At 41.6% G+C, this 12,775-nt stretch overlaps 1 protein-coding gene across 3 annotated transcripts in view; it reads left to right on the top strand.

Moving 5' to 3' along the window:
• Window positions 1-12,775, top strand: part of CSF1R (colony stimulating factor 1 receptor) — a 74,371-nt gene that overhangs the window by 27,780 nt on the left and 33,816 nt on the right. For all 3 annotated transcript variants that reach the window (XM_061617360.1, XM_061617358.1, XM_061617359.1), the window contains exons 3-6: window positions 7,627-7,878; window positions 8,608-8,880; window positions 10,643-10,773; window positions 12,326-12,491. In XM_061617360.1, coding sequence (XP_061473344.1) covers window positions 7,627-7,878; window positions 8,608-8,880; window positions 10,643-10,773; window positions 12,326-12,491 — 822 coding nt within the window. The remainder of the gene's footprint in view (window positions 1-7,626; window positions 7,879-8,607; window positions 8,881-10,642; window positions 10,774-12,325; window positions 12,492-12,775) is intronic.

Genomic DNA, 12,775 nt, shown 5'->3' with positions numbered 1-12,775 from the left:
CTGAACCAAGGATGGGTTTTATTTCAATCACCCACTAAAGGCCAATTCATATGATCATCAGGCAGATGGATAGATGAACAGACAGACTGCCCCATCTGAATTGGCTAACACAGATCACAATAAATTATGCTCCTCTATAATAACTGAGTCAACAGTATCTCATCTTGTTCCTCTCTATCCCTGATCACCTAAATCCAATTAAAATAAAAATACTTACACAGTTGCTGGCTATGGTGAGTGTCATGGGAAAGGATGTCTCACAGATGAGGTGTAGGGGTAACTCCAGGTTAAAGGAGGGTCCTGGCAGTGTAGCATCTACTGCTTCCCCCCTGCTCCCAGCAGCATAGTATTCACCCATCCAGCAGGCTTACTGGTGGCACAACCACAGTGGGGTGGGCCCTTGCAAGCTGTCCACCATTTTGATCTTCCTACAATGCCCTGATGTACCATCACTCCACAGCAGAAATGTAAATCTGGCAGCTTTCTAGCTACTTGCTGATGCTCAGTGGACATAGAAAAGAAGGGTGGGGAGAGCCTCAAGTCAATCAGTCAGTCTTGAGCACTTGACAGCTGCTTGCACATGATGAAAGACACTGTCTTCATTCCTGGTTGAGGGTGAGGCACCAAGAAGTTGTCTTTGTGCAGTCCTGATTTGCTGCATAGATAGTAAACCTAAATAATGCATTATCATCAAGGTCTTAATGTAACGGAACATGCTGGAAGAAATGATTGGGATTTAAACATGCTTGGGATTGGACTATGCAAACAAAATTGGGAAATTTGGAGAAGATGGGCTATGCTTTGGGAAGAAGAGATAGGAATGTTCCAGCCACCACAGAGCTGTCTAAACCCCTATAAATATACACACCTGATTTCTCACAGTCAGCAGCTAGAATGGTTTCAGTGGAGACAAAAGGAAATCAAAATGCATCCCTTCTACTTGCCTGGCATTGCATGTGTGCTTGTTTCTGCATGAGAAATGTGCAGTGGCTAATAAATTTATTTGTTTATTAGGGTTGTGCCCCGCCTTTCCTCCAATATGGCCAAACAAATGAAAACAGATAAGTGTGTGTGTGTACAAAAAATAAATACAAATAAAACCACATGAAATCACCAGTAAAATTCCATAAGCTACAGAGCAAACAACAGTAAACCAGATCAGCAAAATAGAAGGGTTTAAACTTGTGTTTCAAAACCATCCACTGTGGGGGTTGATCATATTTCCCCAGTGAGGGAGTTTCAGAGTCATGGGGAGGGGGGGAGAGATAAAAACTACAGAAAATGTCAGTGGCCTCCTTGCCTCTAATCCAGGTGGCATTCCCCCAAGTGCTTCCATTTCAGAGGAATTTTAATTTCCCGGCACTCACACTTGTTTAATCAAGTTGTTAGAAAAATACTGTTATGGGTCTGGGAGTTGAGATAGATGATTTCTGCGAGTCCCCTTCCAGCCTCTGATTTGTAACCCTGCACCTGGAGGTGGGCTCTGCAGAGGAGAAACCTGCTCTAGTAGTCAGATGAGTCTCTTTGGTATTTAATAGAGTGGCCAGGTGGGCTAATGGGTCTGTCAAGTGCCCATTCCGGTGAATGGGCCAAGGCAATTCTAGTGTTATTGAAAGTCTTCAGGAGAGCCCCCCCCCCAAGACCAAAAGAGAGGTTGGTGTTTTTAGTTTGGTCTGAGGAAAGGTTGGGAACTGGAGACAGGCAGAGAGACTGGCTTCCAGCACCATAGCTTTAGGATATTTCATAAAGACACCACAGTCTCTGCTGACCTTGCTGAAGACCTGCTCCAAAATCCTGACTCGATGGTCACATCCACACCAAGATGGATAACACTTTACCAGCCAAGTCTTCCTCCAAAGAATCCTGAGAACTGTAGTTTGTTAAGGGTCCTGACCTCACAGAGCTATAGTTCCCAGCATACTTTCACACTACAGTTCCAAGAATTCTCCATGAGTAGTATAAGAGTGCTGATTTATGTAATAGATGTGACTGATGACCCCGCTAGACCACAATTTCCAGCCCTTGATCCATAATGTCTAAGTTCTTTATTTAATCCAAATTTAATGTGTACAAGTTTACAAGTCCACCAGTTCTCATTCTGTTTTCTGGAGAACTCTGGGCTTCTTTGGAAATATAGCAGGGTTTCTTCAATGAGATCAACAGTAAATGGCAGACAAACTTCCCTAAAATATAGCTTGCTCACCATTACGTATCTTCTTCTGGTGTGCACAGCCACTGGGATAGCTGGCGTGTTCTTCCTAGGGCAGGGGTTCCCAATCTGTGGTCCCCAAGCTTCACAGGAGGTGGCACATCCATTCATATGGATTTTTCATTATATTTTAATTGCTTTTATTAGTTCTTATATTGTATTTTATTGTACAAAATTTAAATTCTATGGAAAGAAATAAAATACAATGCATAAGAAAGAAAAGAAGCAATGAAAGTATAATTAAAAATTATACAGCATTTAGCACAGTGTGTTACAATTGCTGCACGAGGCAAAAAAACACCATTAAGTGGTCTGTCAAAATCCTCAGCAATTTTCAAGGGGTCCATGAGAGAGAGAAAATGGGAACCACTGCTCTAAGGCATATGCTCTGCTCAGAAGAGGCTACAAAGAAAGGATTCCTTGGAAGAAAAAACAGGAAGAGTTGCCTGTAGGTAGAAAGATTTTATCTGAGCTTTTTATTTATGTATTCATTTAACATTCATTATGGAATCTGTAAAAAAATTTAAATTATATTTTTGTATTGTTCCAGTTGTTGCTTACACAGTAATCCAAACTCCGGGCAGGCAGCAGCAGAGCTGAAACCCTCTGGTTTTGCCTTCTTTTCATCATATATTACTTAGGCCTACTTATGTGATAACTGCAAGACTCAGAATGTGATATGAAAGAGTAAGAAATTCACAGCTGTCAGTCACAACCACATCTGTGATGAACGTACAGGCTGAAACTCAGATTGTAGTTAGAAAAATCTCATGCATGAAAAAAACAAACCTCTCTACCTTTGGGCAGCTTCACCAGACATGCAGAAAATCACCTTTAACTTGCATGTATTTCCAACACTTACCATCTCCATTCTGCATATCTTACTCCTTTATATTAGGGATGGGGTTCGGTAGCTGGTTGCTATCCATTTGAATTCTGGCAATCCAGCTTTCAGTACTGATCCGCCATTTTTTTCTTCCCAATTGTTTGCTTAATTGCTGATTCCTGTTTTTTTTCCAGTGAAGCAAATACCGTAATTGCTCACGGAAATGCTAACAAAAACGCTTATGCTGTCGCCACTTGTTCCACTAAATTAAGTTAAGAATGCAGCAGCTTAGAGGAATGCAAAGCCAATAACATAACATTCTGAGCAGATTTTTTTAAAAAAAAAATACGTGGCGATGAAAGCTGCGACCTGTCTCAAGAAATCAATGCCGGTCCAAAAACAATGAGGATTGTCAGATTATGTCAAAATCCGGTAATAAATCCGATTTAGTGAATATTCTCTCACCTCCCTAATTAAGATTAATTCTTTTATAATGCAAAATGTATATTAATACACAGTGAGTGTGCTGGACACTTGGCTGGATCTATTTATTTATTTATTCGATTTGTTAGATGCTCATCTGGCTGACTTCCCAGCCACTCTGAGCGACGTACAATACAGCAGATAACACATCAAAATATCAGGAACATCAAAAACTATAATAGTATAACAATAACAATAAACAACATAATTAACCAATGTCATAGAACCAAGTTCAGAATACAGTATCAGGGCGCCTCGCTTGTGTCAATCCTGAGGGTGCGCCTTTGGATAAAAAGTTCACGGTGTGAGTCTTCCTGCACCTAGCATAAGGGCAACGTAAGTGGTACTCCATTCACGAGGCCAAAAGTGGCACCCCCTCTTGGTCTTAGCGTCCAGCATCCAACAGCTCCAGCGGGGGCGGGGGGCAGATGAACAGCCTCTCGAGGTTGTAGACCAACTGAGATGCTCTCCCCGAAAAAGCCAAAGCCGAAAGCGGAAGCCGAAAGCAGAGGCGCTGGGGTGCGGGCACAGCTGATACCGGGACAAAGTGAGTGCAAGGCGAGTGGTAAAGCAACGGCAACGGCAGCTGCAAGGATGCTCCCCGGCCTTCAGAGCCCTCCAACAGGTCGCCAAAGCCAAGCAACGACATCTCCACATCTGGGGCCCACGGGAACCCAGCCGGGACCCAGCGGTCAACCAACAGGGGAAGGAGGCGCTCCACCACTCAACTCCAAGACAGGGCTGCAGCCCTATCTTCTAGACTGAAGATATTTCAGTGAGTCGACTCAAAGCAAGACTAAGTCAAGATCCAACCTGTTGTAGAACCGGATTGTCAAATATGATCTGTAGCTGGTATTGTCAGCATTATCTTCTCTCTTTTCTTAAATGAAGTGGCATCTCCAACAGCAAGTAGAAACTGATAGCAAGCCATCCTGTCTCTTCCTATGTAAACTAATTGGCAAGGAAATTTAACAACAACACACTTTAGTGGTACCAATTAGCACTGTAGTGTTTAATCAATCAGTTGATTAGGCAGATTTATTTTAAAATCTTTTTTTTAACTAAAAAGGTGCCCCAACTAATCAAGCAGCGGTTTTTCTGAACACTTACTGTTTTAGAACTTTTTCATTATATATAACAAACAAGTAAAAGGGTAATTACCATGACATGAATGTTACTGAGCAGTCACACCCTCATTAATACAAGTGTTTATAAATTCTTCCATGATGATGCTTGCTATGATGCACACACATTGTCTAAGTATGCTTCTCGCTTCAGAATTATTGTTTTGCCTGTGTTAAAATATATGCAAACGTAGTCAAGAGTTTCATGAGTTAATTGACTAATAGTGCAATCTAATCGCAATCTACACGTGTCTAAAGAAATCAGTCCCATTCAGTTCAATGGGATTTAATCCCATGCAGATGTAGGATTACATTTTAAGGCTCATGCAATCAATCATTTAAAATTTCTTTACATGGGTTGCATCCCTGGTACCAATGATTCCAACAGAGATGTTTTGTTTTGCAAAACCTAAGTGGAGGATTTATGACTCCATGACGACATTGAATCAGAGCTGATATACTTCCATGATTCAAATTTTCTTTTCTTACATTTTTTTTAACCTAACACTAAAAGAAAGTCAGAATTTGTTTTCAGTGGATTGTCATGACCATGACAAGATCATCATATATAATGATCTTGTGCTTGTTTTCAATCTGGAGTGAAGTATAAAAAAACCAAAGTGGAAGAACAGCAATCTGTAGGGGTTAAAGAGAGGAAGATCGTGGCAAGGAGTGCAGGGGGGTGGGGAAGAGAAGCCACATAGTCCAGAGCAAACAACCACTTGCAATGTGTTTCCTCTGCTACTGAAAGACATTGTAGAGTTTTTTCCCACCATTTTCCCCCAGTGCCTTCCTCAGCACATTTGAGGCACTGATTCCCTTCTCACTTCCCCATCTTTGTATTATGATTCTTGCTAGTGGTCGAAAAGAGTTGCTGACATTGCAAAAAAGAAATTGTCTTCTTCTGTCACAAGTAGAAGCCTGAAGATCTCTCTCTCTCTCTTGGTCTCTCTCCCTCCTTGTTAGTCCTTTGATTCCACCTGAAGAAGTCAGTGAGGATCCTTAATCATAAAGCTGGCATCTAGAGCTATGATGGACAGGAGAATAGGGAGACAGGGCTCCTGCACCTAAATTCTTTCTTCTGCATGGCTATTAAAGGAGCAAGAGCCCAGTCTTCTTATTCACCTGACCACCCTAATATAGGACATTGAGGAAGGGCGGGATAGAAATTTAATTAATTAATAAATAAAGACATGTAAACCAGCAATCAAGATTCTCCAGTCTTGGAAATTTCTAATGTAGCAGCAAATTGTAAAGTGGGAAGTAGACATTTTCTGACTACAAAAAGTCCTTACTGACGTATTTATTTATTATCTCAGGGCAGGATACAATGAGCAGGTTAAAACCTTAATAAAACCTTAATAGATGCAATCATACAATAAAACAAAGTCAAATTCACTAATAGGCAAAAAACCTTACGGTTTAACAACGTACCTATAGCCAACAGGTATTTCTATCAAACTTTAAAAAGCAGGGAAATTGGGCAGCTATAGTGAATGCACCAGGGGAGCAGGAGACCTGACCTCCTCTCTGAGATATTGTACTGCCCTACAAATTTGTCAAAATGCAAACACAATCTGGGTTGGTCTTTCACAGTCCAATCTGCTCCCTGTATTGCTTGGAAGAATTTGGTAATATGTGCCTCTGAGTATATGGAACCCCTTAGGGCCACCCCTATCACCATGTAGTGGGATGGCAGGCATTAACATGCAGCGTGCTGACATGGTGATGTGGGAGGTAGGTGGAGTGGGCAAGCTTATTTAAGCCCATGTTTCCTGTATCGAGGGGTGTTGCCTGGGAGCTCCTGCTCTGTGATCTGTGGCAGTGTTTGGTCACTGGGTCCTGCAACCCGATGCTGACGTGGATCAAGGAACAGGAGCTCCATCCTCCCAAGCTAAGGAGAGGCCCTTCAGGGGCCCTCAGCCAAGGCTCAACCTGGCCGCCCATTGGCACAGGGCCTGTTCATTTACTGCATGTTAACCTAAATTCCACCACCTGCAAGACAAATGATGCAGATTCATTGCACCCAGAAAATATACAAATATGCAAAACTAAAGAATGCATAGAGTTAATAAATAAAGTAATCATTTATTTATTTAAAAAACTGAACTGAGCATACTCAACATGGTATCAGGTATGTTCGGTTAGCTAGTCTGTCCCATTTGGGAAATCATACAGTAGTACAAGATAATAAATAATGTTACTTTTGTGGGTTTGGAATTCACATGAAGAGTCACTGATCACAAGAAGCCACTACCAGACATCTTCTACATTGCAGAACTAATTAACAAGCATTACTTTCCTCTGTTAAAGTTGGGAGTATGACAGCTGCGTTATGTCAGCTCCATCTTCTAGGCTACCGCTCTGCCTGGGAGCTGTTTTCCAGGGTATCATGCAGCTATCTTTCATCTGATCCTTTTAACAGGAGGTGCCCAGGATCAAATCTGAGAAGTTCTGCATTAGGGATGTGTACTCTAGCTCTGAATGAGGCCGTCCTCCTCCCCCCTCTTTTTAATGGAACCATGAGGACTAAAAAATGTACTGTATGTACTACTTTAAAAAACAAAAGCTAGGATTTTCAGTCATTTGGAATTAAACTGTGATTCAGTGTGATTGCAGCAGCGCAATAAATTAACATCCTTGATTTCTTTAGGAGCACTTAATTTCTCTTTATCTTGCCTCAATACCAACAATGAAACTTCTGAATACACGGTATATTTCAGGGGATAAGTTACATGCAGCTGAACCACTGCATGAAGAAGAGATCTGCTGCTGGAAAAAATGCAGCAGACTATGTTTACTTACCATATGGAGGTTTTTAAGCATACCAGAACTTCATTTGGGCTGGGATCTGGCAATGTGAAGAAATCACAGTACTCACTATTGGCTTGTTTTTTTTTCCCATACTCACATAATAGATACAAGATTTAGCAACAGTACCTGAAGATGTGCAGACTACTGCTCACTCTCTTTCTTCTTTCTAGGATCAGCATCTCCCATAATCACTCCTAATCTCTCCACTGTGATTGTGGACAAAGGAGACCCAGTAAGCTTACTTTGCTCTGGGAATTCCAGCGTAGAGTGGGTTGACATACAGAATGGATCTAATGTTATGGTGTACACCAATGGCACCCTCTATGTATCCAAGGCCAGTTGCAAGGATATGAGAAACTACCAGTGTGCTTACGTCAACGGGATCAAACAGGAGGTGGCATCTGTATTTCTGTTTGTGAGAGGTAACCAGACTTTTCTATAGAACTTCATTCAGTTTCATGCTTGGTTTCTGTTCTATGCTTCCAAAGCATAAACCAGGATTATGCACTTAAGGAAAGCCCCTTTGGGGCATTCACTCCATGTGGTTAAGAAAAGGGAAGACTGGAGCAACGTGTCCTGGCCAGCTCCCCCTGTTATCCATATATTGGGGTAAAATATCTATAGAGAAAAACTTGCTGTACATGTGCATAGTCTTTCCTCATGATCTGGAACTGTGTGTATATGGCAGGCTCCTTTCTATAGATGTTTGCTTCAATGCATGGTTGTCTATGAATGTCAGAGGAGCATGGAAGGTAGGGGGCAGTGCTGGCAATGGTAAGACCAGGACCAGTGGGTGAGACCTCCCTCCCTCCCTCTGAATGATTGCTAATCTTGTGTAGTGGGCATGCAAATAGGACTCAATTGTACAATGAATGGGCATGAAACAGTGCAATCATAGCCAGTTCGTACTGCAGTTTTCCAGCTGGGTGGAAAATTGGCTCAGCTAGATACCCACATGGACTTTGCTATATAAGTGTATTGGCAGAGGATACCTAAACCCAGGGTTATTCTCCCAACTAACTTGGTGTGAGGCAGCTTAGTTTGTTGTGATTGCTTCTAGCTGCTTCCAATGTGTCTGAAGAAACCATAGGCACAGCAGCTAAATGCTGAGAGGGGCATTGCCATTCATTTCTCACCCTTTCCCTCCACAGATCCTAGGTCAGCATGGTGCTGCCTTCAAAAGTACATTACAGCGACAGAAGGTAGTGATGCAGTGCTGCCATGCCTGATCACTGACCCAGACTTCACAAGTAATGTTACCCTGCTGAATGGCTCAAACATCATCTCCTCAGGATTCTCTTTCAGTGCTCAAGAGGGAATACGTTTGCACAAAGTAAACAAGAATGATGTGGGATGGTACAAGTGTCGGGCTCTGGTTCAAGGACAATGGGTAGAGTCACCAGAAATTGTCCTCCTTGTTGAAGGTAGGTTTGTGGCTGTTCTTTCTACAGCAGGCGTGGGGAACTTTTGGCTCTCCAGATGTAGCTGAACTACCACTCCCATTGCCCTGGCCATTGACCATGCTTGCTAGGGCTGATGGGGGATGTAGTTCAGCAACATCTGGAGGGCCAAAGTTTCCCCATCTCTCTTCTACCAGCGTCCCACCAGTGGGAATGGGCTGAGGTATTTCTAACTTTGTGATATAATTATTTTTGATAGTGTTGAAAGAGTGCTAAAGGTTTCGTCTTGTTTAATCTCACAACGACTTTGTGAAGAGAGCTAGGCTAAAATATGGGAATTCAAGATGATATTCATGTCTGAGCAAGGATTTTAATTTAAATCCCTTCTCGCATCCAGACTCCACTTCCTCTGTCTGCTGCATTATCCTGGGCCCGTGACAGAGATTGGGGGGGGGGATTTTATTGCAAAATTACAATAAATTACATTGCAAATTTATTGCAAAATTACTTAATTCACATTTTCTGAAACAATATATGGACCAAAATTCTGCTATCACAGAAATTCACACCTCCAAATTTTGCAATGCAGTTCTTGAGTGAAATAATGCACAGCAGCAGTATATTAGTGGGAACTGTGTACAGTGATTTATATACTAATGAAAACAACATACAAAATGCATTCTATTACAGAGAATTGTTTGCAAAAATGTGTACATTAGGAAATATGTGCCCTAATTTTTTTAAACTGCAAATTGATGCAGAAATGTGGAGAAACTGAAATTCAGAGCTTTGTCCATCCCTAAGCCGTATGAACATTTAGAGGGAGTTCTCAGAAAACAATAATGAAAAAAGCAACTCAGAATAAATGTTACTGATTGGTGTCTGTCATACCAGTTTATGCAACATGTAATGGATGCAGCACATAATAAACAGCAGTGATAACAACTGGCTTAAGCTGCAATCCAGTTCCCAAACAGCAGCAGTGGGGCTTGATGGAGGGATGTAACCATCACCACAGCCCCATCGCTCATGCCAGCAAGGGTGCAAGGTGGGCAGGCAAGTAAAAATTGTAATTTTACGTGTTTTGAAAATACCACCAGTGGTAGTTTGTGCCTGACTGCAGTTTGAGTAAAACAGATAGACCCTTGGTGTGTCACAATTAATCTTGATCTTCCTGTGCTCTTATGTTGATATGGCATCTAATTTCCTGAGTATATTTTCACACATTATGCAAGGACCCTGGATGTGGATTGAATATATGTGGTATACGTGTAAGAGAGATGCTAAAGTGATGCTTCCGCCCATTCTTAAAAAGTAGGTTGTATGATAACATGGTAAAAATGTGAGCAACACAGTGAAAAATCAGGATCTCTCCATCACACATTTTGAAAAGTAGGATAAGTCAAATGGTGCAGAAAATGATGGTGATAAGTAGAAGTTCTTATTAAGTATTTTTAGACAAGGATAAATGCACATTATAAGCAGACCCCAAAAAACATTCAGGGAAATGGCTGACCAAGGAAAGTAGCAATGGTGAATGCAAATGTGGCCGCAGGGTGTGTGTGCTTGCCCTTGCCCCCCTGGTATTCTAACTGCAATGGTGGGTGAAGTGGGTTGCCAATGACCTGTAGTAACAATTCATAGATCTTGCCCCCAGAAATATTTCTGCAGACACTCTTGGGTGAATGATGGCACAAAATGAAGAAAGGATGGCAGATGTCCACACCTGCAAATGCTGTTACTTCACTCAGTCTGTAATTAATTAAGAGACTTTTTTTTTATTCAGCAATTGTATCTGTCACCATTGAAAAAGAGGAAAATGTGAGAATACAGGGAGAACCTTTTGAGATCACCTGCAGAATAAGTTGCGCTTCTCATAGCTATGAGGGCAACTGGACCTATCCTTCCACTGTGAATGTAAGTTATTTTTGAAGGCCTTTAGTGGGACTGTCTGATGTGACTAGAGTAGCTAAGCCCTGAAATAACAGAGATGTGGTGGCACAAGCTAATTCATGCAAGGGTCTGAACTGGATGTCATTGAGTCTGGGGAGTGGTGAATACTTCCTTGAGGGATGGGTTGGTACCAGCCAACCTAAACAAGGTGGTGGTAAACCCCTATTCAGAAAGGTTCTCCCTAGACCCAGAAGCGTGTGATCTGGTTGGCACTGCCTGGTTGTGAATAGCTCCTTTTGGGGCAGGATGCTGGAGGAGGTGTTGATGACTGGGCAGCTCTTGGTGCTGAAGGATGCTGCAGGGACATTCTTTTCCCCATAATATTTAACTATATGAAACTTCTGGTGTCTGTCAACAGGAAATTTGGAATAAGGTGTCATCAGTATGTTGATGATGATCTAATTCTCTTTTTCATTAGAATTAGGTGAAAGTGCACAGGTTTTTATACCCTAATAACTCCTGGTTAGGCTACTATAATGCACTCTGTCTGGGTGCCCTTGAAGACAGGTCAGAAATTTCAACTAGTGTTGAATGCAGCTACAAGCATGTTGCATCTGAACAAAAACATATAACCGCCAGTTCTTAAAGCCCTGCACTGGCTGCCTATTTACTATCAAGACCAATTCAAGATACTAGTTTTGACATATAAAGCCTGAAACAGCTTACAACCTTGCTATCTGTCAGAGTACCTCTCCCTGTGCTCTCCTGCCTATGATTTGAGATCCATTGGGGATAAACCTTTGGTTGTACCATCTCAAAACAAAACAAAAAGTGCCAGGCCACTGGGACTCATAATAGGTCATTTTAGGTAGTGGCACCCTAGTTGAGGAATACTCTTTGCCCTGAGGTTAGGCAGGCATCAACAGTGTTTTCTTCCTGGCACTGAAGACTGACAGATAAAAACATTCCTCTTTCACCAAGTTTTTGTTCCTCGACTATCAGCCATATATTAAGAGGGACAGAGAGAGGAATTGGATTCAGAATGTAAGATTTTTTAATATTTTTATGGCTGTTTTATGTAGGTTTGTATATTGTGACCCACTGTATGATGAAGATTAGGATATCAGTTTTATTAATGAATGAACGGATGGATTTCATCCCACCAGTTTGTTTTTAGCAAAGGCATTACATAATGCAGTAACTTTGGACCGTTCTGCCAATATGAACCTCATTCATGACTTTTTCAGCCAAGGCCCTGGCAAATGGTAGGAAGACACAACAGAAGGACATACATGTACTTTGTTTGTAAGGTTGTCTTGTGACAGATAATACAGTTTCATATGCCATTCTCATTCATACTGTCATTCTCTAGGAACTGGCATAAGCATATATAAATATCACCACTTTCTATATTTACATTAGGATTTGAGCCTCATCCTTTGGGCAATGATGGAGCAATGCTAGGTCTAGGATGAGCCCTAATGACATGGGACAACAAGTGAAGACGGTGACACCTGAAACAATGGGTTGTTGTCTCCCAAATGTGTCATATCATTTCTAACTTTCCTGGCTACAGGTCAGCTTGACTAAAGTGGAAGGTTTTGATGACACCCTTAACGTATACTTCACAAACTACATCCTATCCATTCCAGCAGTGCAGTTACAAGACAGTGGAACATATACTTGCTTTGGAAGCAATTCTGCAGGAACCTTTAATTCTTCAGCTGTCCTCCGGGTGACAGGTGAGCAAGTCTTGATGTATATAACCTAGGAAAGTGAGCCTTTCTATCCTACTTTTTCCACAGAGGTTCCAATGGGAATCAAATTGGGATCTATATTGCTTTAGTGATGCAGTCATCATCCTTAGCTTAGCATGATGAAGGTGGCAATGCATGGGAAGAATTTCAAGGAAGGTTTTTCTATGATTGTTCACAACTATACAATCATAACCTCCCCTCCTTATTTAAAAATTCTAGTTTTCTTTTAAAATCCTGGTTAATTAATATTACTATTTGCATCCCCCCCC

Source organism: Rhineura floridana, chromosome 3, assembly GCF_030035675.1.
Source record: "Rhineura floridana isolate rRhiFlo1 chromosome 3, rRhiFlo1.hap2, whole genome shotgun sequence".
Classification (NCBI taxonomy): Eukaryota; Metazoa; Chordata; class Lepidosauria; order Squamata; family Rhineuridae; genus Rhineura; species Rhineura floridana.
Note: the sequence above shows the minus strand (reverse complement) of the source record. Positions and strands in the feature narration are given on the sequence as shown.